This window comes from Oreochromis aureus, linkage group 14 (assembly GCF_013358895.1).
Source record: "Oreochromis aureus strain Israel breed Guangdong linkage group 14, ZZ_aureus, whole genome shotgun sequence".
Classification (NCBI taxonomy): Eukaryota; Metazoa; Chordata; class Actinopteri; order Cichliformes; family Cichlidae; genus Oreochromis; species Oreochromis aureus.
Window position 1 is genome coordinate 38,154,991 of NC_052955.1, and position 27,972 is coordinate 38,182,962.

General features: G+C 39.5%; 1 protein-coding gene across 1 annotated transcript in view; it reads left to right on the forward strand.

The window, feature by feature from the left end:
- The window catches only part of sez6b (seizure related 6 homolog b), a 173,944-nt gene that overhangs the window by 126,594 nt on the left and 19,378 nt on the right, over window positions 1–27,972 (forward strand). Inside the window, exons 7-11 of the mRNA XM_039622408.1 lie at window positions 6,524–6,690; window positions 13,276–13,470; window positions 14,069–14,207; window positions 25,142–25,338; window positions 27,269–27,463. Of these exons, the coding sequence (XP_039478342.1) occupies window positions 6,524–6,690; window positions 13,276–13,470; window positions 14,069–14,207; window positions 25,142–25,338; window positions 27,269–27,463 (893 nt within the window). The remainder of the gene's footprint in view (window positions 1–6,523; window positions 6,691–13,275; window positions 13,471–14,068; window positions 14,208–25,141; window positions 25,339–27,268; window positions 27,464–27,972) is intronic.

The window sequence follows — 27,972 nt, forward strand, 5'->3', positions numbered from 1 at the left end:
TTTTATTTTTCGTTGTTTTATTTTTCAGATTTCCCCCCGTGGGACTGCCACCTTAACGTGGTCAAGGGGTTTGTGTGCTAGACCAGTAAAGCTTAACTTTCAAGTGGGACAATCAAGTTGGACAGATCTTAGGGTAGAGGCCTGACAAAGTGCAATCCAATTACATGACAAAAACTTCTATCCAGAACACCCCACCTGTTTTCCGCCTCCATTGTCACCATGTGCCCCCTTTACATTTCTGTCTGCCTCCTCATATCTGCCTGTCTAGAACCGGCCCAGTTAAAAACTGTTTTAGAAGGTTTTTTCAACTTGAGTTTTTCTCTTATGTTTATCAAATGTAATCTTATTTTCACAAATGCCACAATGTGTTATATATTTAATGCCCATTTTTGTTATCAGGAATACTTTGGGTGTTGATGAACAACACCCAAGTACTGGCTTTTCTTTTTGGCCACCTGGAATTAACTGGAGTTAATTGTCTCCCAAAAAAAGTTGTTGAAAAAAAAAACTGTTGGGCACAGTACTGTTTGAAAGTTTAGAAGCTATAGAGATTGGTTTTGCAGCATTGTACATCTGTGATCCTTTGAGTAGTTGCTTTTTATCTATCCTGCAGTCAGTTTGGGAAAAAAACCCTATTTACTTTGTTTTAAGTCGAACCTCAGAGAAAAAACAAGTTCAAGACCAAAACTAGGAACAAAGCCAATGGTTATTTATTTACACACACACACACAGACACACACACACAGACATACACACACACACACACACACACACACACACACACACACACACACACACACACACACACACACACAGTTTGTATCATGCCAGGGGAGAAAGGCTCACAATTTCACCCCAAAGGGAAGAAGATCTTCTTAGCCCATGCTGGCTCAAAGAGCCAGGAAAACTCACAGACCAGTGACATACTATTGTGGCAGTACATGTACATCATGATCATTCTGTGGAACTTTGGTTAATAAGTTCCTTGATCTCCCAGATTAGGGAACCAGACTGACAAGACAGGGCATCCAGATTTGTATTCTTAGAGCCAGGGTCAGAGCTAAAATATGAATGCTAACTTTACATCCAACAGCCTCCAGTTCGGAATGTCATAACTCTGCTCAGTGGCAGTTAGACAACAGAAAAACAAAGCATTGAGCTGTGGCTTATCTTCAGGAGGGATTATTGTGAGAGAACTGTGCCAACCCCAGAGCTAGAGGCCTTAATAATAAACTGAAGCTCGGGGTTGGGTTGGATCAGAATGGGTGCACAGGTGAGCTTGTTCTTTAGCTCAGTGAATGCAGACTTAGCTTTTGCGGACCAAACAAAAGGTAGTTTGGAGAAGGTTAGACTGAGTGGAACAGCTACCTGACTATAGTTCCTTGTGAAACCTTGTGAAACATTGCGAATACTAAGAACCACTGAAGCTGCTTCCGAGTGATGGGAACAGGCCCAATCACTCCATGATTGTTTTGATTTTCTTCTGATTGGTCTGATCTGGAGAAAATCTCCATATTCTAGTCATTCAAGTCCAATGAATAGCTTGACATGGTACAAAGGTAAACAGTGAACTGCAAGTTTTTTTAAAAAAAGGTAAGGTTACCCAAAACTGAAAAATGATGTACATTTCAGAATTATACCAAAAGGCCTTATGGAGAAAATCTCCAGATCACCTGCCCACTTACAAAAAGAAAATCAAGGCAAGTGACTTGAAACAAGGAACTCAGATTTTTCTGATTTAACGCTGTTTATGTAGCACCTAATTCACATGAAAGTGATGTTCCTCCGGAATTTTGCAAAAATCCCTCCAAACATCATTTACTAGTTCCTCCATAGCCACTTGTAATCCCGAACAATTTAAAGCTGTTCTGCAGCAATGGAGGTTGATCAAGCCTTGAAAGTTGGTGCTACTAATTCCTACAGGTGTTCCAACTTTTCTGGATTAAGTGCAACCCCCTCTGGCTGCATGAAAGCAGTGTTGGAACACACTGTGGTACCATATCCATCAGTTGAACAGTACTGTACTGCAGAAAGTAGTGTGTTGCTACAAAAATTGCGAGAAAAAGGCAATTAACAATGGAAGAGAGGCAGACCATCATAACACTTAAAAATGTAGGTCTGTCCTACAGAGAAATTGCAAAGAAAGTCAAGTGTCAGTGAGTACAGTTTCCTTCATCATCAAAAGGCACTCAGAAACTTGGGCAAGCTCTGACAGGAAGAGGTCTGGCAGCCCCAAAACTACAACTGAATCAGAGGACAAGTTTCTGAGAGTTAACAGCTTGGGTGATGGGTGGCTCACAGGACAGCAGCTTCGAGCACAGCTTAATAGTGGTCATAGTAAGCAAGTCTCAGTTTCAACTGTGAAGAGAAGACTTCGAGCTGCAGGTTTGACAGGACGAGTTGCAGCAAGAAGGCCATTGCTAAGACATGCCATGAAACACCGCCATTGTACTGAACTTTCACTAGGCATTTGTTTGTCCATGAAAAGCATCTGTGTTGAGCTCACAGGGAAGAGTCAAAGTTGAATGAGATAGTAAAGTACAGGCAAACAGAAAAACTGTGAGCAAATGCTTTAGAGTTTAGAATTTAAGCTGTGTTTAGTTGTCCTGTTTGTTGTCTTGTTTGGCTAAGTATCAATGAGCCATGCCATTACACAGTTTTACAATAATCTATCCCCTGTCTTAGCATAAAAAGACAGTACTCTATTACTATGTAATTTGCCAACTGACTGTTTGGGAATCAGGAGGATTTTGCAGTTAAAGAGCCATAAACTACCACGCTAGATGGTAGACATCAAAAACAGAGCTAAAAGAGAGTGAAAGTTCAAGTCAGATTCATTAAATAAATGCACCTTAATAATAGTAGTTTATGTTTATATGTTTAAATATTGGTTATGCAAAGTGTACATTATTTGCTAACTTGATCATATCAGTTTAAAAGTGCTGATATGTGGGTGTTGTGTTAAAACTTACTTTTGCATTTACAAAGAGATTTTGTGAAAGATATTCATATCTGACAAGCAACCACAGCAAATACAAAGGCTGTGTATATTTCCTAATGATTTAATGCTAAGAATATGAGAAGAATGTAAATCTTCCTCTTAGTAAATTGAAATAGTCCATAGTAAGGACACTTCAGATTGTTAGACAATATGAACTATTTGCTGGCTGGTGTAACTGTCTCATGGCTCACACCCTGTTAACTGTGATGTACTACTTTCCTCTTTACTTCAGCACAGTCCTTAACTTATGTTCAATCATGAGGCCTCTTATCTTAGTACCTTCTGCGTTGTCCCCGTAAGAACATTATTTCTGAAGACTCCACAGAATAACAACAAGATGTCAGCGCAGCTCATACCGGTGACAGCTGAGTGTCATTTTAGCAGCATGGGGCTCTAATTAAGGGTGAGTGAATAGAGTAACCACGGGGGAGAAATTAGCTGAGTAATCCATTCTGTCTGCCAGCCAATAGTGGCTCCAGGCTGCTCTTATACTCATGCTACAGATGGAGACCTCACAGATACGAAGGGATATCTGGACAGCTCTAGAAACGAAAGGAAACATTCTAGGTGAAGTGATGATTTGGAAAGGTTAACTGACAAATGTGCAAAAGTTATTCATTTAATGCACCAAGGTTTTTTGGCTTTTAAAAGCCCAGAAATAGACTGGTACTTCCAGTATACTGTATAGCACCTTTCTACTCAATTTGATTGAACAAAGTGCTTTCTACTGGTCTCATTCACACGATCACACACACATTCATACAGCGCACCCCCCCACCCTTTTTTAAACTAACATTAATGCACACACAGACATGGAAGGACAATTCACAGTTCGGTATCTTGCCCAAGAATACTTTCTCTCATGGGCTGGAGGAGCCACTGATTGATCCACCGACCGTCTGATTGATAGTTGTTCTATCATATAACTTTATAGTTTATAATTTATTTAACTAGTTAGTTATTATATGACGTAGGTATATAAATACTAGTGTTTATTCAACAAAAAAATCTAAGCTCTGTAATTTAAGACCATTTACTCACTATTTCATAGCTTTCAGCTGCACTTCACGGAACTTGCTGTGATGTATCCCAAGTAGCTATGTTCTCACTTTTTCCAATAAACCAAGGGAAAATGACAAATATTGGTGATTTGTCATCGATACTACAATACACAAACTCACGGATATTATATACTGACAGAAAATGACTTCAAATAATTAGTCAGTATTAATTAATCGTTCTTACTTGTTTATAGGTTTTTAGAGGTTAGCTAAACAATGTACTCAAAATGTACCCTTGATATTCTATTTAACAGATTACAGATGTAGAGTTTGCTGATTTACTTATGTTATAGCAAGAAATCACAGCCAGTTGTTATCTGGAAGGCAAGAAAAATTGTTGTGAATGCATTAATACTCATAATGTTGCATTCACTACATGATTTATAGGTAATGGCATGAAAAACTATAGCCAGTGTTTTTAGGGTTTTCACCCATCTAGAGAATATGAGGAAGTACCATCAGGGGTCTGTTGCACTGTGAATAGAAACAATAAAAATAAAAAGTTATTTTCAACTGTTCCATTACCCATGTTTTGTACACTGGATGCCCTTCCTGACACAACGCAAAGTGCGTCTCCTCCTGAGAATGAACTGGATATTATTTCTTTATTAGGCAAATCTCTAACCCACTACATTATGAAGTAACCAACAAAAAGATTAAGAACAAATATAAATATACACATATGTTATAATACATTTTGATTTTATTTAACACTATAGTGCTGTGATAGACCTTTCTCCTGAGAAGAATAAGACAACCACAAGATGCTGCTGCATCTACATCAAATCGGTGTGTGTGTGTGTTTCTATGTGTGTAAATGTAACACAGACACTGAAGCTGATGCGCCAGAATGTTATGCTAAAAAGAATGATTCTTTTTAAATACAAAGGTGAACAAGCGAGTCAAATACCAAGGGCACAAATATGAAGCAGGTCTGATTGGAAGCAGTTTATTACCAGGCCAGGGAGCACAAATAAAAAACACCTCCTAAAAACGTACAAAATAAGATGTTGTCAATATACTAAAACTAGATAAAACAATTCTAAAACCATAAAAATACAATTTTCTGCATTCACTAAAATCCCCTGATATAATTATGCCACATGTTCATTATGGGTCCACCAGCAGGACAACAATTCCTTCTCTAGAGCGGAGTCCACGCCAGCCTCGTCTCCGGCAGACGAGGAGCCTCCTGTCCTCCTCTTGTCCCTTCACTGGGCCATCACATCCCAGCCCAGCTTGCGTTCTGCACCGGAGTCCGTCATGCGATGCCACCATGGCTCCCCTCGCGTCAGCGCCCTGTAAAATAACAAATAGGGGCCAGAACAATCATCCTGGAAACAGCCCCGGCTTATAGCCATGGTGACCCTCTCCCAACCCGGCTGCACCCAGTAAACGACAGTGGAGACACTACTCACAAATGCAGGCAGAGGTATACCTCTACCCTGCTGCCAATCACTCGCGTTGTCTCCTACTGTCGCCGTTCTTTGCTGTCAGGACTGGGTCGCCACGTCACGCTGGCCAATCCGTCTCCAGATTAGGCGTCACACCCCACACGATCAGGCAGCAGGTCCCTCTTTTTTTCCTGGCCTTCACACATTCCTCATCATATTTGGGGTCTCTCTCCTCCCAGTGCTAAGCTAGCCTGCTTTTAAAGGGCTTTACACAGCTGATAGGCAACCTCTGGACACACCCATACCTCAGCAGGTGATCCCTATCAACTAATTTATCCCATGCCCAGCTAGTCCACAATGGATTAAAACCATGTCAAATAAAACACTAAAAACATGCAAAACAAACAAAATCATCCAAATAAAAATTACACTTATAAATAAACACTAAAAATCCAAATAAAACCGATGTACAAGATAAATACAAATTTTCACTGTGTGACATATATGCCTTCATAAATGGTAATTAATGTTTAATTTGATTTAGTAAGTTAGCACTGCTGACACTTAGCAAGAAGGGGCTTTCTGCTAGTTCCAGGTACTCAAACTTTCTCCTGCAGTCCAGTGATGTCTGTGAGTTCTACACTTCAGCCAGTCACTGACTACAAATGTTTTTTTTATGTTAGTTTTTCTAAATTACTTTTGAGTGTCTGAAAATAGGGGTATGTATGAAAATGCAATACTGTTCTTAAACCCTCTGAATTAAATGAAAAGTCAGATGTTTGATACAAACAACTGAAGGTGTATAAAGGCAAATTTAAAAGAAAAATGGTGTAAATAACTGTTTATAATTTGCTGTACATGTGTTTAAACATGCGACAGATATTTTCTTTTAATTTCCAAAGTAGCCTAAATAGATCACTCGAATATATCCATTTTACGTTAATCAGTATTTCAAACTCGATTTAGGCAAGGATGCAAACAGATAAAGAACAGCCAGTAGGAGTCAAAAAGTTCCATTCTGTTAAATAAGATACCCTGTAAATAAAATTTTGTTCACTGTCTTCCAGGCTCCTGATCAAGAATGGCAACAGCATAAATGCAGCTGTACTGTATGATTCCTATGAGGTGGAGTATTTGCCTAATGAAGGGCTCCTCAGCACATCTAGGCAACTCTTCATTGAGCTTACTACAGATGCCACAGGAACATCAACTGGCATAGCCATTAGGCATCAAGGTAGGAATTATGCATAACTCATGATGTGTTGGGTAGCACTTTCTATTACAGCCTCATAATAAAGTGGTAATAGTAGGGTAACAATGAAGAAACAAGGATGTACTAATGTGGTAATTTCTAAGTTATTATTATTTATAATTACTTTTTCCATTTACGGTGACCAGTGATAACCACTGGTCACCACTAAGCACTGTTCCCAAACAGCAAGAAGGTCCTGAGTTCAATTCCACCATCAGGCTGGGGTCTTTCTGTGTGGAGTTTGCATGTTCTCCCCGTGTTTGTGTGGGTTCTACCCGGGTACTCCGGCTTCCTCCCACAGTCCTAAGACATGCAGTTAGTGGGGATAAGTTAAATGATCAATGTAAATTGCCCATAGGTGTGAATGCTGGAGTGACGGTGAGAGCGAATTATTGTCTGTGTCTCTGTGTGTTAGCCCTGCAACAGACTGGCAACCTGTCCAGGGTGTACCCTGCCTCTCGCCCTATGACAGCTGGGATAGGCTCCAGCCTTAAATGTGTAAAATCTGTAACATAATGTGTTGTTTGGAGTTTAGTGTGTTACTTTTACTATTTTTACAATTTCTTCTTGGACCAACTGTAACCCACATAATTTCCTTAGGGATTAATAAAGTGTTCTGATTCTGATTGTTTCAGGATGACCTGCCATTATCCAATGACACATCTGCTTTCCGGTATCTTTTGCTCGTTTCTCCTCCTCTTCTTTTCCCTTTTTTCTAAACTGAGGACCTGATGGCTTTGAACGTTTCTTGTCCATCTTCCATTGGTTTTAATTTTGCACTCCAGCATGAACACCCATCCCCCAACCCGAGGATCACCACAACATAACCTAACAGACCTACACCTTAGTTCACAGATTCACTTTGTCTAGGGTTTATTTCTGGGATTTCGCACAACCCAGGATTCAAATCATGAATACATAATGGGCTTGGATTTACAACATTATGAATGAAATCTGCTGTATTTGGAAGCAGCGGCCCCCCTCCTCTTTCGACGGGTTGTGCGTGAGACTTTAAATCATCAAACTGTAAATTATAAATTTTAAATTGTTATTGATCCCTTTACCCCGAGTCCTAAAGTGTATATTTATTTTCTTACTCTTCTTATATTTATTGTTTGTTTACTTGCACTGCTGTAACTGGAGCCTTGTCATCTTGTCTCTCTGTATATAGCGGAGATGACAGTAAAGTTTACTTTGACTTCAGCAGCGAGCAGACGCACCGAGCGCTCTCGCGCTCACTTTTCACGAATAGAATTTTGAAAAACCATCGGTGCAAATTATAAGTCTGTATCACTATGTTTTGTGTTTGTTGGTTTGTTTTTATTTTGTTTTATTTTACGGCTTGGTTATTAGATGCTGCTCCAGCCAGCCAGAGAATCCCCCGCCGCCCCGCCCCTCTCCCCCCTGTGCCGCAAGCAGCAGGCGCACCTCGCAAACGGAGGGCGCCCTTACTCCCAGCGAATGGGTGGCAGAAAACCGATTGGTGCCTATGCCATCCCCAAAATGCGCTGGCATAATGTAGGGGGAGCATGAGTACGAGCAACTTTTTTTTGCCAATGCCCGTGATGTCGCCATATCAAAAACCGCTACTGACCACTGGGACCATCCTTACCTTCACCCTCCACATCTTTTCAAGTTTTTCTCTCAACCCTTGGTACTTCTCCAGCTTCTCGTGCTCCTTCTTCCTGATGTTGTTGTCACTCTGTATTTCTACATCTATCACTATGGCCATCTTCTACTGCTTGTCTACCACCACTGTGTCCGTTAGTGATGTTATGTTGGTTAGCCATCACCAGTTTGTCCATCTGTATCTGGAAGTCCCACAGGATCTTAGCTTGGTCATTCTCAACCACCCAAGGTCCCATTTTGACCTCGGGACTTCCAGGCCATACTCAGCACAGATGTTTCTGTATACTATACCGGCCACTTGGTTATGGTGTTCCACGTATATCCTGCCTGGTAGCATGCTGTGTTGTTCTGGATTGTCTCAGGGGCATCTGTACACAGCCTGAACCTGGGGTCTTGCCTGGTGTGGTAGGCCATTGCCTCTATGGATGTTGTACTTAGAGCTTGTTCATGTGCTGCCCTGATAAGTGCCTCTATGCTGTCTTTCAGTCCAGCTTTGTCCAGCCATCAGTAGGATTTCTGGATGTCAGTCACTTCCTCTATTTCCCGGTGGTACATACCATGCACGGGCCTGTCCTATGATGGTTCCTCCTCTTCATTTTTGGGTTTCTGAGTTATTCACTGAACATGCAGTCAGTTGTGGCCATCTTCCTGATGTACTCGTGGATGTTTGTTGGCTCATCCTGGACAGTGGTTCTGGCACTCACTAGCCCCCAGCCTCTTTTCTTTCACTTAGCATACAGACACAGGATGCTGAACTTGGGGTGAAACCCTCCATGCATGGTCAGGAGCTTCCTTGTTTTGATGTCAGTGGCTTCTATCTCCTCCTTTGGCCAGCTTATTATCCCAGCAGGGTACCTGTTCATGGCCACAGCATAGGTGTTGGCAGCCCGCATCTTGTTCTTACCATTCAGCTCACTCCTCACAGGACTTGTTTTACTCTCTGCAGGTGCTTGGTGGTTGCAGCTTTCTTAGTGGCCTCTTCGTGGTTCCTGGGAATTCCCAGGTAATTGTAGCTGTCCTAAATGTCTGCAATGTTGCCTTCCGGAAGCATGATCCCCATCAGTTCTGAGGCTGTGTGGCTAATATGTGGCTTGTGATATTTAGACTATTTGCCCAAAAATTAAGCGCTCCAGTTTCAACAGTTTAGGTGAGGGGGTTGGAGGTTTTGTGTACTCCGAATATAGCTATCCACCCCCAGTGAATTTGTAGTGTTTTGGGGGTAAAAAAGGAAAAAGATGAATTATTTTACTTTATACACAAATTATAATGAAGTTTTTTTATTAGGACAGTCCATAACTATGAAATTATTGCTTAAGCAACTGCCATACATCAAGCTTGCTTTAGCATTGTTCTTCTTTCAAAACGTTTTCAGCATGCAAGCAGGTGGCTTATTTTTGTGTACTGGACAATTTAAATGTGTTCCATGACCACTTTCTTTCCTACTGGAAATATTTATACCATATTATGTATTGTACTGCAGACATGAAATCCATACACAGAAACTGCCACAGATGTTTCCTGGTAGTTTTGTTTTAAAATGCTATTAACATGATTATTAAAATATTATAAAATTTTGCAGATCTCTTTCCTACATATTACAAAAAACTACCAGAGGTAATTGAGTGGTAATAAAATTACCACATTGTTACGTTCATGTTTCGGCCTTGTTACCCTACTAATACCACTTAATTACCAAGCTGTAATACAAAGTGCTACCCTGCCGGAATAAATTTCTAAATGTAAAGTTGATGCAAAAAAAAAAGTGTGTATAAATATATATAAATATATATAATATTTGATATATTAAAAAACATGTAAATATTATGAAGAGAAGACAAAATAAAGCCTGGTTCAGTGGTGAGTGTGAGAATGAAAGGAGTTACAATATAAATATAAAATACATCATCACTTTAAAAAAAGCTTGTTATAAAAAAAAATGTATCGGAAATAGTAAAGTCATAATAATTAAAAACAAAACTGCATATAATTATGCTTAAAATAAGAGTGTTAAGGAGTGTTTGACAATAATGAATAGTAACTCATTCAAAGCAGATATCTATAATAGAATAACAGTTTTAAACATCTAAAAGAGAGGGAAACTTACTTCCTTGATTTCAAGAGCAATAAATATTCAGTTAATGAATTTATTAATGAGTTTTTCTCTGAAGAAGAGATCCAAAGCCCAGATAAAAACTTTGAAGAAGAATAAAGTGAGTAATGGTTAATTTGTAAAGAAAGTTCAGAAGAGTTGACTTCATTGGTTACCAAAATATTTAACTTGAGGCTGAAAGGAGGGAGAAATCCAACAAAAAAGGTTAATAGCAATTAAAACTTAAAGCTGTATATAATGTATCCCAATATGCTAAGTCATGTGTGATGGGCCAAACTGGCATTCTAAATTGTTTGACTGTAATTTAGGGGTAGACATTATAATGAGGAGGTCATTGCTGGTTGAGAAATGTAGAATGGAAATAAGTGATGATGATTTCTGTCAAAGACTCTGCTCGTTCTTTTGTTTGCGGATGATATTGGACTGTACTGAAACAAAGCTTCACAAGGCTTTAGGTGCTGTAGAGAGAGATTGTATTGACCGAAGACAAAGTTTAAAAACATAGTCATTATTGCGAGAGGCATAGAAGGAAGTTCTGTGAATTTAAATGTGAAAATTCTGTATTACAAACTGTAAGAAATTAGGTTTATCTTAAAGTAAAAAAATCCTTTCGCATGTTTAATTTTCTAAATATTCAATATGATGAAGGTCTTTCTGAATTGTGGTGGACTGCAAAGCTAAAGCAAATATGTGATTATACAGAATTTTCTAATTAAAGGAAGATACCAAAGTAGTAAATGACAGGTACATAAATAAATATATGAATAATATCTTTTAAAAATTCCCATAGTGGAGTTGCAGGATAACATGCCAAAAAATGTGGTAAAATGCTTATATTTTATTGCTTAATTGATGATCTAAATCTAAAATTGGAGATCTAAAATCTAAATATATTTCCTCTTGGAGTCCAGTAGCTCCTGGCCTACATGGCAGGGCAGTTGGTGCATCAAAATGTAGGGGCATCTAAATGTCCCCTGAGATTACGAGGTTTGCTGTAAATGGACTAATTTGTATGTATCGCACTTTTCTACTCTCCTGGAGCACTCAAAGCACTTTATACAACATGCCACACATGGGGTGGCTGTAGCTCGGGCGGTAGAGCAGGGCATCTACTGATCAGAAGGTTGGTGGTGTGAATCCTGGCTGCCCCCTAGTCTGCATGCCAAATATCCTTTGGCAATATATTTGGCATGAAGACTGGAGATCAAACCACCAACTGCCCTATCAGTCGAGGACCTGTGCTACCTCCTGAGCTAAAGCCACCTCAAGTGACAAGAATAAGTGACATCATGACATGTTTTAATCTGTTTATGTCATCGTCACTAAAGAATGTCAGCTTCATGACAGATCTTGAAGTACAAAAAAGTCCACAGCAGTATTTAGAATGACTTTGAGGAATACCTGGATGCTTATATTGGTGTTCTTCTTCTTGCTGGAGTGTAAAGATCCAGCAACGAGGCCACTGACAGTCTCTAGGCAGAAATATTTTCTGGGCAACAATGTCACTTCAGACATTTTGAATGCTATCAAGAGTCAGATTTGGCAACAGATGCTAGAGCAAAACCTGACAAGCCTACTCCCATCAGGGATGTCTGGGAGAGATGGATGCAGCTCTTTCTACTGATGTTCAACACAGAGTCAGAGGTGACAGTAGATGAATGTTTTGCCACATTTCATGGAAAATACTCCTTCAGGCAATACATGCCCAGCAAGCCAGACAAACAAGAACAACAACAAAAATCTGGGCACTCAATGACACGAAACCAGCTATGCATGGAATCTACAGATTTACAAAGGCAAACCTGTGTGTGGCATCCTGACGAAAATTCTTTTTGGGGGAAAAAAAAAAACAATATTTTTTGTGTGTGTGTGTATTTCATGAAGTGGCCCATAATCCCCCAGATGATACTATTGTCAAAATGATAAATTATTAAAAATAAAAAATAAAAATAAACAAATGTATTGTGTTCTAATGTGATGGTTTCTAATCATTCTTTGTAATATTAAATGTAAAACAACAACTTTTACAGTTTTTTATAGAATTAGCTTCAGGTTTAATTGACCTTTTTTTTTTACAGTGAAAACTTGCTGTAAAAAGAAAGGCCCTGGGGACCACACCAAAAATAAAAAAACAATCTTTTAATGGCTAAGGAAGCCCAAGAAGATGTAACAAACAAATTGGATGACAAATAATTGATTGTTTTTTTGTTTGTTTGTTTGTTTTTTTGGCTGATTTAAGACACGGGTCAAAACCAACAAGTTACCACAGGAGATAGTAACATAGAGGAAGGTTAAATTTAAAATATGGTCCATAGATCTGATCTAAATATAATATTTTTCACTATTTTACATCAGTCTTTAAACATTTTTTTTTTATGAAGCTTGATTATTTGTTAACTAATGTTTTCTTTTCTGTGCTTCACTTGAAAAAAGAGACCTTGAAATAAATCTAGTGAAAGATGCAATATGATTTTAACTAAATGACATTTTTAAGAAAATATAAATAAAATGCATTTGATCTCTGAATCAGAATACTTTATTAATCCCTAAGAAAATGATGTAGAAAAGAAAGCTATTAAAACAGATGAACACTCTAAGTACAGAGTAAAGGACAAAGAAATAAGTAAGAAAAAAGTTAAACTAAAGAGAAAAAGCAGGAGCAACTGAAACAGGCTGCATGCTGGTTGACACATGCGCACTCTAAAAGATGGATTTTGAACATATATATATATAAGGGCAAATATAAACACTTGTTTATTATTTATTAATGGAGATTCTAACTCCTTCCTACAACTATTTTTGTACCATAACTTACATCTTCTCTCCAGCTTTTGCAGTGGGTCACTGCTATGAACCCTTTGTGAAGTACGGTAACATGACCAGCACTGACAACACCTGGTCAGTAGGAGCTGTGGTGGAGTTTGCCTGTGACCCTGGCTATACTCTGGAACAGGGATCTGTCACCATTGAATGCATGGATCCTAACAATCCACAGTGGAATGAGACTGAGCCTGCTTGCAGAGGTTTGTACACCTGATTCATAGACATGCATCTTTGGATTACTCGTGCTTCTTTCTTGTCATCTTCTACGTTTTGGAAGCAGTTTTGTCTGTTTTCAATCACTTTCCCCTTGATACGCCATCTTAACATTTAGGGGTGGACTCAGAGGTAGAGCAGGTCATCTACTGATTGGAAGGTTGATGGTTTGATCCCTGGCTCCCCCAGTCTGCGTGCCAAATATCCCTTGGCAAGATATGAATGTGTCTGGATGTTAGCTAGTAAGCACTTAAAACATAGTGAATGTGGCATGTTGGAAAAAGCACTATATAAGAATCAGTCCATTTGCCAGTGCTCGGGGGGCTCACTGACTTCTTTGTCCCTGGGATGACAGATAATTAAACATTGGTGTCAGTTTTGTATTGCTGGGAGTCAGACTTTATTTCTTTAATTGTTTTTATTACAAAACTCGTGTCTTTGCTCTGTTTCTATATTTAGTGAGATCACGCATCCAATTTGCTTGTTGCACACCCCAAAACAAAGGGACAGAGCGATCTCTAAAGATGACTTAAAACTTGAAGGTTTAAACTGTAAACATGTGTTTTATGTGTGTTTGTGTTCCAGCTGTGTGCAGTGGTGAGATCACAGACTCAGCCGGTGTGGTGCTCTCTCCCAACTGGCCTGAATCCTATGATAAAGGCCAGGACTGTATCTGGGGAATCCACGTTGAGGAGGACAAGAGGATCATGCTAGATATTCAAGTGTATGTATTCATCTTCCACATGTTCAATCTATTTCACTCCTTTGGCCTTTGATGAGCATAACACCACATTACTAAAGCGGCATTTGAATCTAATCATCACAAAACTTGCTTTATCTCCTTTGCTGATACATACGCAGTCCCAGGCTTCAAACACATCTGCAGAAACAGTATGACACTTACAAAGCGCTACCTCACCATGACTGGTAAAACACATTAAAAACACAACAGGCAGCTAATGAACGAATGCTCAGCTTGTGAATGAGATGTGTAAATGGCACACAGACAAAGGTTAATTAGGTGCAGTGGAGAAAACTAATTATATCAGGGATTTGTTTAGGAGCCCTCCCCCACACCCCTGTTCTCACTCACAATCCCCAACCCTGCACTCTTGTAATGGCTGCTGTGTGAAGTACAGGGTGCAAGTGTACAGCATGGGAGTGTGTGTTTCCTGTGATTGTGGTGCCAAGGTGAAGACACAGAACAGCACACCCTGCTTTGTCAGGGCCTGATAAGTCAGTCAGCCATAGAAAATCATTTGCCATTTGCAAGCAAATTAAGGGGGGCTCATTTGCATCGGATGCATCTTAAGCTCTGCTTTTCTCTCTCTCTCTGAGCACCACCTGTGTTGTACTTTGAGAAATACTGATTAATGGCTTCTTCTGGTTTTTGAGAGGGAGTTTGCAAACATCAGTAATTATTGCTGTTCCATCAGTTGAGCAGGTGATGTAAAAGTCAAGCTTCCCTGGCAGCCAAATCTGCGTTTTAAGAATAAAGTTACTATAAAGCGTGGACCTGAAACACGTGTTCTCCATAATATGACACGGGCTACATGTGAGAACTCAAAGGAGGATTCTGTTTCCCTCATGTCTTCTGTTCTTTCTCTGAGGTCTTGGTTTAACTGTCTGACATATTACAGTCTGGTTTGAAGTCTGGACATAGTATAAAGACAGAAAGGCACCAAATGACCCAATTTAGTTACTTAGTTCTGCTATTTTAGCTGCATGTGAGATAACACCATTCTGATGATTCCGATTTGATTTATTACTGCTGTTGAAATTAGAAGCTTGGTTCTTCACTGGTCTGATTCGCTAATTCATAATCCAATACCAGCTTAAAGTGTTCTTCTGTTGTTTCTATATTGCCATCAGGAGTATGAAATTGATAAAAATCATTGTTTTAACACTGTTAATGGTCAAAAACTCGACATGATCCTTTAATATTCTCTCAAGAAAGGTGGCAGGATTAAAACACATGACATTAAATGCAACATCAGCAATTTTAAATTTACTTTGTTGAATTGTTGGAAGCTACAATAAGAAATATCATCACAACAGATTGAATGTTACTAGAATGAAGCAAATGTCATAAGCAGATGGCTGTCAAAACCCCTGTTGCTCCCCGCCTTCCTGAAGACTCATCACTGTGCTGTTTCTTCAATGTGGTTTCTACTGTATATTGTCACTTTTTGGATGATAATTGGGGATTTAGACTTTCTCAGGCACATTGTTACATGTGTCAGTGTCAGTGAACGGGAATAATCTGTGAAAAATCTGTAGCTCAGACTAAGGGTGTCAGCACATACTGTGGTCCAGATTTCCAGAGAATGGTCATGGATTTAACCAAAACAGAGATGTCCATGGAAATAACATCTAATCTAGCACAACCCCCCCACCATCTGAACGTATGCCTAGCAGGTGTCTGAGCATTTATATCAGGTTTATCAATAGCAGATGTTCTCCCTAAGCTTTTGGGTTTAAGATGGTGTACAGAGATACAGTGGCTTGCAAAAGTATTCGGCCCCCTTGAACTTTCCCACATTTTGTCACATTACAGCCACAAACATGAATCAGTTTCATTGGAATTCCAGGTGAAAGACCAATACAAAGTGGTGTACACATGAGACGTGGAACGAAAATCATACATGATTCCAAACATTTTTTACAAATAAATAACTGCAAAGTGGGGTGTGCATAATTATTCAGCCCCCTTTGGTCTGAGTGCAGCCAGTTGCCCATAGACATTGCCTGATGAGTGCTAATGACTAAATAGAGTGCACCTGTGTGTAATCTAATGTCAGTACAAATACAGCTGCTCTGTGATGGCCTCAGAGGTTGTCTAAGAGAATATTGGGGGCAACAACACCATGAAGTCCAAAGAACACACCAGACAGGTCAGGGATAAAGTTATTGAGAAATTTAAAGCAGGCTTAGGCTACAAAAAGATTTCCCAAGCCTTGAACATCCCACGGAGCACTGTTCAAGCCATCATTCAGAAATGGAAGGAGTATGGCACAACTGTAAACCTACCAAGACACAGCCGTCCACCTAAACTCACAGGCCGAACAAGGAGAGCGCTGATCAGAAATGCAGCCAAGAGGCCCATGGTGACTCTGGACGAGCTGCAGAGATCTACACCTCAGGTGGGGGAATCTGTCCATAGCACAACTATTAGTCGTGCACTGCACAAAGTTGGCCTTTATGGAAGAGTGGCAAGAAGAAAGCCATTGTTAACAGAAAACCATAAGAAGTCCCATTTGCAGTTTGCCACAAGCCATGTGGGGGACACAGCAAACATGTGGAAGAAGGTGCTCTGGTCAGATGAGACCAAAATGGAACTTTTTGGCCAAAATGCAAAACGCTATGTGTGGCGGAAAACTACCACTGCACATCACTCTGAACACACCATCCCCACTGTCAAATATGGTGGTGGCAGCATCATGCTCTGGGGATGCTTCTCTTCAGCAGGGACAGGGAAGCTGGTCAGAGTTGATGGGAAGATGGATGGAGCCAAATACAGGGCAATCTTGGAAGAAAACCTCTTGGAGTCTGCAGAAGACTTGAGACTGGGGCGGAGGTTCACCTTCCAGCAGGACAACGACCCTAAACATAAAGCCAGGGCAACAATGGAATGGTTTAAAACAAAACATATCCATGTGTTAGCATGGCCCAGTCAAAGTCCAGATCTAAATCCAATCGAGAATCTGTGGCAAGATCTGAAAACTGCTGTTCACAAACGCTGTCCATCTAATCTGACTGAGCTGGAGCTGTTTTGCAAAGAAGAATGGGCAAGAATTTCAGTCTGTAGATGTGCAAAGCTGGTAGAGACGTACCCTAAAAGACTGGCAGCTGTAATTGCAGCAAAAGGTGGTTCTACAAAGTATTGACTCAGGGGGCTGAATAATTACGCACACCCCACTTTGCAGTTATTTATTTGTAAAAAATGTTTGGAATCATGTATGATTTTCGTTCCACTTCTCACGTGTACACCACTTTGTATTGGTCTTTCACCTGGAATTCCAATAAAACTGATCCATGTTTGTGGCTGTAATGTGACAAAATGTGGAAAAGTTCGAGGGGGCCGAATCCTTTTGCAAGCCACTGTATATGAGGCCTTTAACATGGTCCCTGGGTATTTGTTCCTCACATTGCTCACCTGTGCACATGTGTACATATACATATCCCCAACTCCATCTGTCTGATGGCAGGGGAGATATTATCAATAAATGAGTTTCATGGATGGCTTTCAAATGAAAGAGGAGGGAGTACAAGTGTGATTAAAGAGAACTGAAGGAAGTAAAATGAATAATATCACACAGACTCTTGTCCTCTCTTTCTGTAGGGGAACTTAACACTGTTGTAACTTTATCTCATCAGTGTTTGATGCCAAGTGATGACTTATCTTTATATGATATTCAGCCTGTGTTTGACAATGATGTCCTACATTAAAGCTTCTTGTACAATTAGAAGGTGTGATTCAAACTATTCCACACTATAAGGTTGTCTCCTTGTCCATCCCTGCACCACTCTGAGTGCTCCCAGTTGTCCACTACTCCAGTACTCTACCGTGTCAAAAGAGCAACACTTCAATTAGAATTTAATTTAGTAGCAGGGAGGCACCTGTGTGTGCGTGTATGTGTACTCTTCCCACCAGTACAATCAATGTGTTGGTTTGGAGAAAAAAAAAAACTTGAACCAGAGTTCAAGTTGATGTCTCAGGATGTTAGAGCAGAACTGTATTAAATAGTTTGACTTTAGGGGACAAATTCAAAATGACTACCATGTGAATGAGCACACATGGTTGCAAGCACACTGTTGTAACCAAATGTGGCACCACGGAGTCTTCTATTCAAGACTGCTTTGTGATATATGTGTCATTGCCAGAGACCCTACAGTTACATTGTAACCTTGGTTCTGTGAGTGAGAGAACGTCTCGATAGGATAGAGAATCAGCTCCCATCAGCAATAATGATCCTTGATATGTTGGGTCAGTCTGACATTTTTGCTCTCTGCAAGAGTTTTAGTTCACCTTTATTTAAGGCAAATATTGCACTGAGCTGACAAAATGCAGGAAAAGGCAAAAATCCTCACTTTTCACACAGACAGACACGTTCCGTATGCACAGGACGAGGGCAGAGATCCCATGGGGAGCCTGCCCCTGTAAGGTATAGTGTGGTTAACTCATATACGTGCACACCACGCACACACACAAAGAGCCAAGGTAGAGAGCAAGAGATTAAAAAAATGGCAGGAGGGCATTGGAGGACTGGAATACCATCACATTTTTTCTAACCACTCTACAGACTCTAAAATCAAACATCTGTACCTAGCAAACATTAGTTTTCTCATAAAATACTGGCTGGTTGGATACAAAGTTGTTAAAAATAATTTCAAACCACTGTTCTCTGCAGCTTTTACTTATCTGTTTGTATACAAATGGACAAGACACAAGCTATGAAAATAAAATATTTTTAAAAGAATGGTTTTAGTTTAATAACAGAAAATTACACTTCTGTCTTTCTCCATAATTTCAAAGTGTTCTCCAAAGTGAGAGTCTTTAGGGTATAGTCACCCTATGCAATTTATAGTATTCAATGCATTAGACCCCAAAGATCAGTTATTTGGCTAGTGTTAGTGTTACTGTGTTAGTGTTGGCTAGAACTTCAACTGACCTAATGAAAAAGTGGGGCTGAAAACAGCTCAGTTGTATTGGGGCACAATACACATGTAGAATGGCCACTAGCTAGAACCAAGAACAAACCTGTAGCACTTCTTGAGTGACAGCTCCCTTAATCATCACCCAGTTAAGAGAGCACCGGGCCCAGTTCATTTGAGCCACTGGTGTGCTATTAAAAGATATTGTATAAAGTCTCAAATGAAAGCTCTTAATAATATTACTCATTATTGTTTACAACATGATACAATCCTAGTAGAAAAAAACAAGGCTTCATCAGAAATACGGAAGGACAGCTGGGTGTAGAATAGAATACCTTTTCTTGTTTTTACATATGACTTTCAATGAAATTTGTTGTCTCTCTTGAATGAACGAAAGTTGCATTGCAGACATGCTCAAAAAATTAGAAACCCCCTGAAGCATGGGGCGACTGTGGTTCAGGGGGTTGGGAAGCTCATCTTGTAACCGGAAGGTTGCCCCAGCTCTGTCTGTCCTGGTCGTTGTGTTCTTGGGCAAGACACTTCACCTACCGCCTACTGGTGATGGCCAGAGGGGCTGATGTCGCGATATGGCAGCCTCGCTTCTGTCAGTCTGCCCCAGGGCAGCTGCGGCTACAACTGTAGCTGCCTCCACCAGTGCGTGAATGTGAGAGTGAATGAATAGTGAAATTGTAAAGCGCTTTGAGGGTCTTGAAAAGCGCTATATAAATGCAACCCATTATTATTATTTTTTAATGTACAGTGTTGTGCAAAAGTGTTTGCCACCTTCCTGATTTCTTGTTTTGTCACAGTTAAATGTTTAAGATCATCAGACAAATTTAAATAATAAACAAAGATGTTGGATGTTGTTTTATTCCATGTTTTTGCCATTTGTGGATAACGGTTGGTCGTTCCCTGGAGTGCCACAGCTTAAGAAATGGCTGTATAACCTTTTCCAGACTGAGAGATCGCAATTACTTTTTTCTCATTTGTTCCTGAATTTCCTTGGATAACAGCATGATGTTTGTCTTTTGAGGATCTTTTGGTCTACTCCACTTTGTCAGGCAGGTCCTATTAAAGTGTTTTCTTGATTCAGAACAGGTGTGTGAATAGCTCTGGAAAACATTGACCCAACCATTTATGGTGTGTAGCGAGCAATCAGTTTTTCACATAGGGCCATGTAGGATTTTTTTCCCCTTAATAATAAACACCTTCATTTAGAAACTGCATTTTCTGTTTAGATATTAGACAAAGATAACACACGTAAACTTCTTTGATGCTCTGAAATATTAAAGTGTGACAAAAATACAAAGAAAATAGAAAACCAGGAAGGGGGCAAACACTTTTTCACACCCTTTATGTATTAAAGAAAGTCATCTTAAGAAATAAAAAGTACCATAAGAATTTAAAATGCTTACTGATAACAATTTAAAGCTGGACACCCTCACCGCTTCTTCTATTTTCAGTGGCAGGAGCTCCCCCTATTGACACCTGATGTGTGTAATGAGCTCTTCTGTTTTTCTGATGTTTAGCGTCAGGTTGTTGATATCGCACCACTCAACCAGTTTATGCACTTCTCTCTGTAGGCAGTCTCATTACCATCTGAGATGTGCTCCACAAGTGTTGTGTTATCTGCAAATTTAATAATAATGCTTTTGAGGTAAGCAGGAGTCAGCGGTGTTCTGTCAGGACAAGCATCAAATCGAAAAATAGGTATAAAAAAAATGTACCAAAGTAAAGTGATGTCTCTCATTTTATCTAAGACAGTGCTGTGATGAAGCTCCTCACCTGCCAACTGGTAAAAGTAGTGTTTTAGGCCTGCCACTTCTTTTGTCCTACATACTGTCTTCAGTTCTTTTTAAGGGCACATCAGTCTGAGTCTGTGTGAATATGAAAAGTTTGGGAGTCACGTTTGTGTTGCAAAAATACAATTTTCTGTCTGTCAAACTGTTATCTTCAGCTTTTTTGTTGATTCAGCTAAAAAGCAAAAGGCTTAACTAATCCCATGAGTTCATTCAGCATAAAAAAGGCACCTATTTATGAGGAGTCAGTGTTAGGTGGCTTAACAATCTAAATTAAATATTAAAATTCTCTGACAATGGTGAGGAGCAAGGACTGGACTGTCCTGATGTCCTGAGTGAAAACATAGCCAATGAGCTATCGTATTTCCCAATGTTGGTTTCTAAACCACCCGCCCGCCCATCTGGCAGGGTGATGACAATACCCGATCAGCATTTTACGCCTGAGGAATAAAAACACACAGGAGTATAAACAGAGGGAGCATAAAAGACATTTTGACAATGGACACAGGGAAGACTGGAATATAAACAAACAGTGGACTTATTAGAGATAAGATAGATGGACACAGAATGGACACAGACACGGGAAGAAATAATCAAAGACAAACACGGAACTGAAACTTCATGGAAACAAAGTCATGGAATAAACAAGAGAACAGATACAGAGATGAATACTAACACATCCAATGTCAAACCGGGGAACACAAAAACGAGACAGAGGGAGAAACATATAGGAAAATGCTGAGGGAACTAAAAACTATCATTAGTAACAGTGACGTCTTGAACCAAAACTAAGGATTGCAAACCAGAAAGTTAATCGTAAAGTGAACTGAAAACTCAATATGATACAAAACCCAAGGACGTCCTGATAAGGCTGACCAAGAAGTTATAAAGTATTAAAGTTCAGAATAAATCTTAGCCACAGACAGAGTACAGAGACACTGGTAACACGTCTGCCATTTTCTCTGTGTTGATGGTGCAGAGAAATGGTCGTCCATGACAGTTCCTCCTCCTGTTACTGTGTGTTTTCAGCTGCTTCTGTGCATCTGACTGAAGGTAACTGAAAAAGTAATGTAAAACAGGTGAAAACATAATTGTAACTGTAATTTAATTATTGAAATCAGTACAGCAACATGTTAGATTAATCCGCTATTGAAAAATGTAATGCAATTGCAGTTACATGGGTGTAACATGTTACACCCAACACTGGTCTTCAGTCAATCTAGCAACCACTGTCTAAGAAACTGTGCTTTTGTTTTATTAAATATTCATTGTGAGATAAGCAATGGACAAACAGCGTAGTGACATATAGAATAAAACCAGCCGTATTTCGTTTTTCTGAACCAACCAACTACCATTGCAGTTTTCATGTTAAACTGTGTGAGAATGGTCACTTGGCAGTTTACTAGTGACTGCCTAATGGGAAACCTGCTTACACAAACTGGATGTCAAGAGGAATGGATTGTTTTTCTGACTATGTGTGAATGTACAGTCATAATCACAACAATTGTTACAACTATCATTTAGAATATAAATGGATTAAAAAGAGACCTTTCAGGATTTATGTGTGTGCAGGGCTCACCTGCTGAGACCACTTGAGGATTATTCCCTGTTAAATCCTGCAGGATGTGACTGATTTGTGCCACTAAAAAATATCAGTCATTGCTGTCACTCTTGTTTCTCAGTTAGAATCCTAAAGCTTGAAACATGGTAAATACTGGATCTTGATCAAGCTTTGCTAAGTTTAGTGGGTTACAATTAGCGTTATTGCAATGTAATTTGTTCAGTGAGAAGTCCTAACAAGTATATAATAACAAGAGCTAAGACTGTGTGTGACCATTTATCTTTTCTCAGCTTCTCTACAGCTGAGAGAAGACAAATGGGTCTGCCTATGGAAAAATCAACACTCCACAATCATATTCTCATCTGTTCACAAGCTCAGTCACATTCCCACCATTTCCTTGAAAGAGAAAAATAATAAAATTATTTATCTTTTTCTAGGCATTGCCATGTGTCGATTCTTTCCACGCCTCTTGAACATTTGATTTTCCAGCATTCCCATAGTGATTAATAGCTCAATCTGAGGCTGGCTAATGAGTTTTATCAGGAGCCACTGGTGATTAATTAGCGACAGCAAAGAGCATGTCACGGCTTTATTCTGGCTAAGCCATTTCTTCCATGCTCTAAATCTTCCTTCTACAAAGAGATAGCTCAACCCCAGGTGACATTTTCAAATAGCCCTGAGGTTTAAAAGAGCTCCAGTTCTGGTCAAATCAGTGCAAATGCAAGGCACTGTGCCTTTCAAGCGAGGGACTGTAGTTATTCACCACAATATTAACTCAATCTTCTCCTAGAGGGAAATCTCTGCATTATTGACTATTAACATTGTGGTACTCATCCTGAGGCAGCTGAAAAACAACGTCTCGTGTGTCTCATGAAAATTCTGTAAAGGTTCAAGATGTCATTAATTTTATTTTTGTTCTGACTGTTGGCTATAACATACTAGTTCACACTACTGTTTTTAAAGATTAGAGACTTGGGGTTTTTTTAATGTGGGAGGAGAACAAGTGCCCAAAAACATACAATCTCTTTATTCATTAGGGAATGGATTTTTCATTCCCTAATGAATGGACTGAAGATCTAATGGGAACTAAAAATGTAAGAGCTGCCAATGTCAGCAGTGTTATCTTAGCTTGGGCTTGGAGACTTCACTTTGTGGATGAAGTATCAAGTAAACATCTCTCTAAGACAAGTATATCTACCTGAATATCAAAAGTAAATGTATTTAATGTGCCAATAAATGATCGTAAATTGCATTCTAATGTTGCAGTTTGCAAGATAGAGATTGTTTTAAAGTATAAATGATATAAACACTATTTACAGGACATTTTATTGAGTTAATCATATATGTTGTAGGCAAAAACTTAGTTACTATCTGAACTAATTTTAGTTCCACCACTGTATTTGGCCAATAACCAATAACTTAATGGAAAACGAAGAAACTAAAACTAAATAAAGGCTCTAACGGGGTCACTCTTGTATTGCGCCCAGCTGTAACAATAGATTTTATGTAAAAAAAACAAGGAAAGATTGTCTACTTTTACTCTTTGCCTTCTAAGCAAATATGCTTCTTTATTACTGACTTGCTGCAATGAAAATAAAGAATCCACTAGTTTTGGTTTGTAAAGCACAAGGGGACAAGGAGACATGATGGTGGAATGAGGAACAACAGGAAAGTATTCAAAGGAAGAGTTTAGCAAAGAATGGTGAACATGTAAGGAGTAGAGATAGTGAAGGTAGATACATTTAAATGCAGTGCGTTGTGCACAGTTCAAAGCAATGTACAGTGCACAAGCGAGGTGAGGAAGCAAGGGCACTGTACTCACTCTAGGGTGAAGTGGGTGGAGATGAGTGTCAAAAGGATAGGAGCAAGAATGAAAGGAAGTATAGTCTGTAGACGGGAGGCCAAGTTGGAGGTGGCAGGGTCGAAGATGTTAAGATTTTCATTAGGAGTGACGAGGATGGACAGAATTAGAAATGGATTGAGCGTTTTGAAAAACAAAAATAGAGAGGCAAGGCTGAAATGGTCTGAACATGTGCAAAGGAGGTATAGTGGATATATTGGACAAGGGATATTGAAGATGGAGTTTCCAGGATGGAGGACCTCAGTGGAGGTTCGTGGATGCAGTGAAAGAGGGTTGGTAGAGGAGGATGCTAGGGATAGGATGAGATGGAGGAAGATGATCTGTGGTGACCCAAAAGAAGCAGCCAAAAAAAGAAGTTGCAGCTTTACTTTCAGTCTACTGTGAACTTTAAGTGCGCATTTTCTGGTCATCAACCACGACCTTACTTTAGACTAATGTCACATTAAAATCTTGACGTTGTTCTCTGCAGTGAGAAACCAGACCTATGCTGCCCCTGATGAATAATGCAATACTCTACATTAGTAATATGTAACCTTTGTGTGGCTCAGATTTGTCTTCACTCTCTTTGAGTAATTACTGTCATTTTAAAAATGCATGAGCACATTGTGAGGCCTACCATTAACATTAAGCTCTGTCGGACATCTGTCGTGGAGAAGGTGCAATTTAAAGGTGAGGCCAGAGAGAGGAGGGATGAAGTACCTTCAAAAAAGTAAATAAAAAAGAATAAAATACTAAATATCACTAACAGAGATAAAACTTTATTCTTTGTATTTTTGTTTCAGGTTAAATATCGGGAAGAATGACCTGTTGACCTTTTATGATGGGGATGACCTTACAGCCAAATTGCTGGGTCAGTATGGAGGATCAAAGTCCCGCTTTAAGATCTACACCTCCACTGCTGATGTCACCATCCAGTTTCAGTCTGACCCTGCCACTAACGTCTATGGCTATGGAAATGGTTTTGTGGTCCACTTCTTTGGTAAGCCTTAGGCACAATTATACCTCAGCTCATATTCATTCTGCCATATTCCACATGTGAATTTTAAACCAGATGCATTGTACACTGGTTCTGCTTTTGAAGGTTTTTCTTTAAACTCAAACTATGACATTGTCTGGAAGCTAAACCTTAAGTGAAACCTATAGTGGTTTTGCAGTGTTTCAGGTTTTTAGTCACATTTCGACACAGGGATCACTACACAATGCAAAACACCTCTGTGTGTCTCATCTCAGGAGTGGGTAGAATGCTTGTCATTACTGCAATGATGTTGCTGCATTTTTGGTGGATCACCCACAAAACTTACACTCCTGTCAATGCATTTTTGCAGCTTCAGAACCGTACTCATTTGCCCTAACACATATTTATTATTGAGCAAAAAGGGTAAAAAGAAAAAGAGTGAATTTATTTCTGCTGATATGGCACCTAAAAATGGAAGCAATAAGAGGCCATCCCTGGTTTTGGACAGAATTTTTCATTAGTGCAGCACCATGCCACAGCGACCACACTTTATCTGATAAGAGCTAATAAATTCAGAGGAAAAGGAAAGCTACAGAATACAGATGACCAGCAAAAGAAAGGGAAAGCTTGATACAATCGGTTCATGAAACACGTTGGAGTAATGTAAACACAAGACATCAAAACAGGCAGGTGTTGGAGAATTTTCCTTGTCTAGTGCCCAGATGCAATTACATTGGTGAGTCTGGTGAAATTAGACTCCTAAGAAGAGTGCTGTTATGTAGGAATGAGCAAAGGAAAGCAAACAGGTATGGCAGTTTGCCCAGAGAACAGGTCATTTAAATTGCTGGAAAATACTGTCAACAACTGAATCTAAGCTTTGAAGACAAATTCAGATATTCAGGTTTGAGATGTTTTATGCGGTATGAGCCACATCTACAACCCACCAATCAAATGGTAGAATGACACTGCACAGAATTCACAGGTTAACTTATACCATATAGCGCAGACATGTTGAAAATGTTGTACTTCCTTGGGAAACTGACCAGCTGATACATCACTTAATTTGGAAACCCGATCCATGACATTTTCCACTGGCGCTGGTTGCATGTTCTTTTGTGCACAATAGGAATAAGAGTCCACCTCATACATACTTAAATGTCTCTGTAAAATTTTATAATGTTACTCAACACACAGCAGCACACAGCTGTCTAACATATGAAAACAATACCAATGACTTTTTTTGATGTTATAAGAATCAATGTTATTTCAGGCTGCATAGACAAGAAATGAGAATAGAAATCATGAGTAATGTGGCTTTAAGTTTCCAGGTTAACGTGAAATCAAAATCTGCTTTTTAGCAGCAAACCATTTAATATAACAATTACATTGTCAGAATTGTTTTTGTTAGGTGAGAAGCATAAAGCAAATTTAAATGGACAATTTCTTTTAAAAGACGATGTTTTTATTTATAGTGAAATCTTCTGAGAAGCATGTGTGTACCAGGTGATTCCAATCCTATCAGAAACTTTTCCAGCAGAGGTTTAGATAACTTTAATTTCCCAAGAACTAACACATTTACAACTGCAGGAACACAGTACTAAATTGAGTTGCTGTAGGAAGGCCACCCACCACCCCTAGGTTTTTTCAAGCACAAAAATCACTACTGACCCAGAGTTAAAAGCTTTATCCATACATTTTGAGCAGGGCCAAAAAATTGCCTACTAATGTATTAGCTAAACACTCTCAGTTTCTCTCCAAGTTATGCAAAAATATCCCATTACATGGACATTTTGGATTTAAAACTGTATCTTCAAACATTATTTTAGTCATAATTACTGAAAGGTAGATAGACTGATTAAAAGATAGAAAGAACTTTAAAGTCTTGTAAAGCACCTTTCAGTCGAGCCTTACAACCATCAGATTTTTGTCTTCTACTTTTTGCTGTCTCCTGCAGAAGTAGCTCGTAATGACACTTGCCCTGAGCTCCCTGAGATCTCTAATGGCTGGAAGAGTACGTCTCACCCTGAGTTGGTTCAGGGCACCGTAGTGACTTACCAGTGTTACCCTGGTTATCAGGTGGTAGGCTCTGAACTACTCATGTGCCAGTGGGACCTCACCTGGAGCGGCGATCTCCCGAGCTGTGAGAGAGGTGAGAAATACGTATAGCCAAGTAAAGGGAAAGATATGAGGTGCCGTAAGGGACATTATTACTGAAACGCTCTCACACACACTACTGAAATTTTACCTCTCACACACACTACTAAAACGCTCTCACACACACTACTAAAACGCTCTCACACACACTACTGAAACGCTCTCACACACACTACTAAAACGCTCTCACACACACTACTGAAACGCTCTCACACACACTACTGAAACGCTCTCACACACACTACTGAAATTTTACCTCACACACACACTACTGAAACGCTCTCACACACACTACTGAAATTTTACCTCTCACACACACTACTAAAACGCTTTCACACACACAACTGAAACGCTCTCACACACACTACTGAAATTTTACCTCACACACACACACTACTGAAACGCTCTCACACACACTACTGAAATGCACTCACGCACGCCACTGAAACCAGAGGCATTTCCGCTGAACAGGAAGTTGTTTCCTGACAAGGAAACTGATGGAAA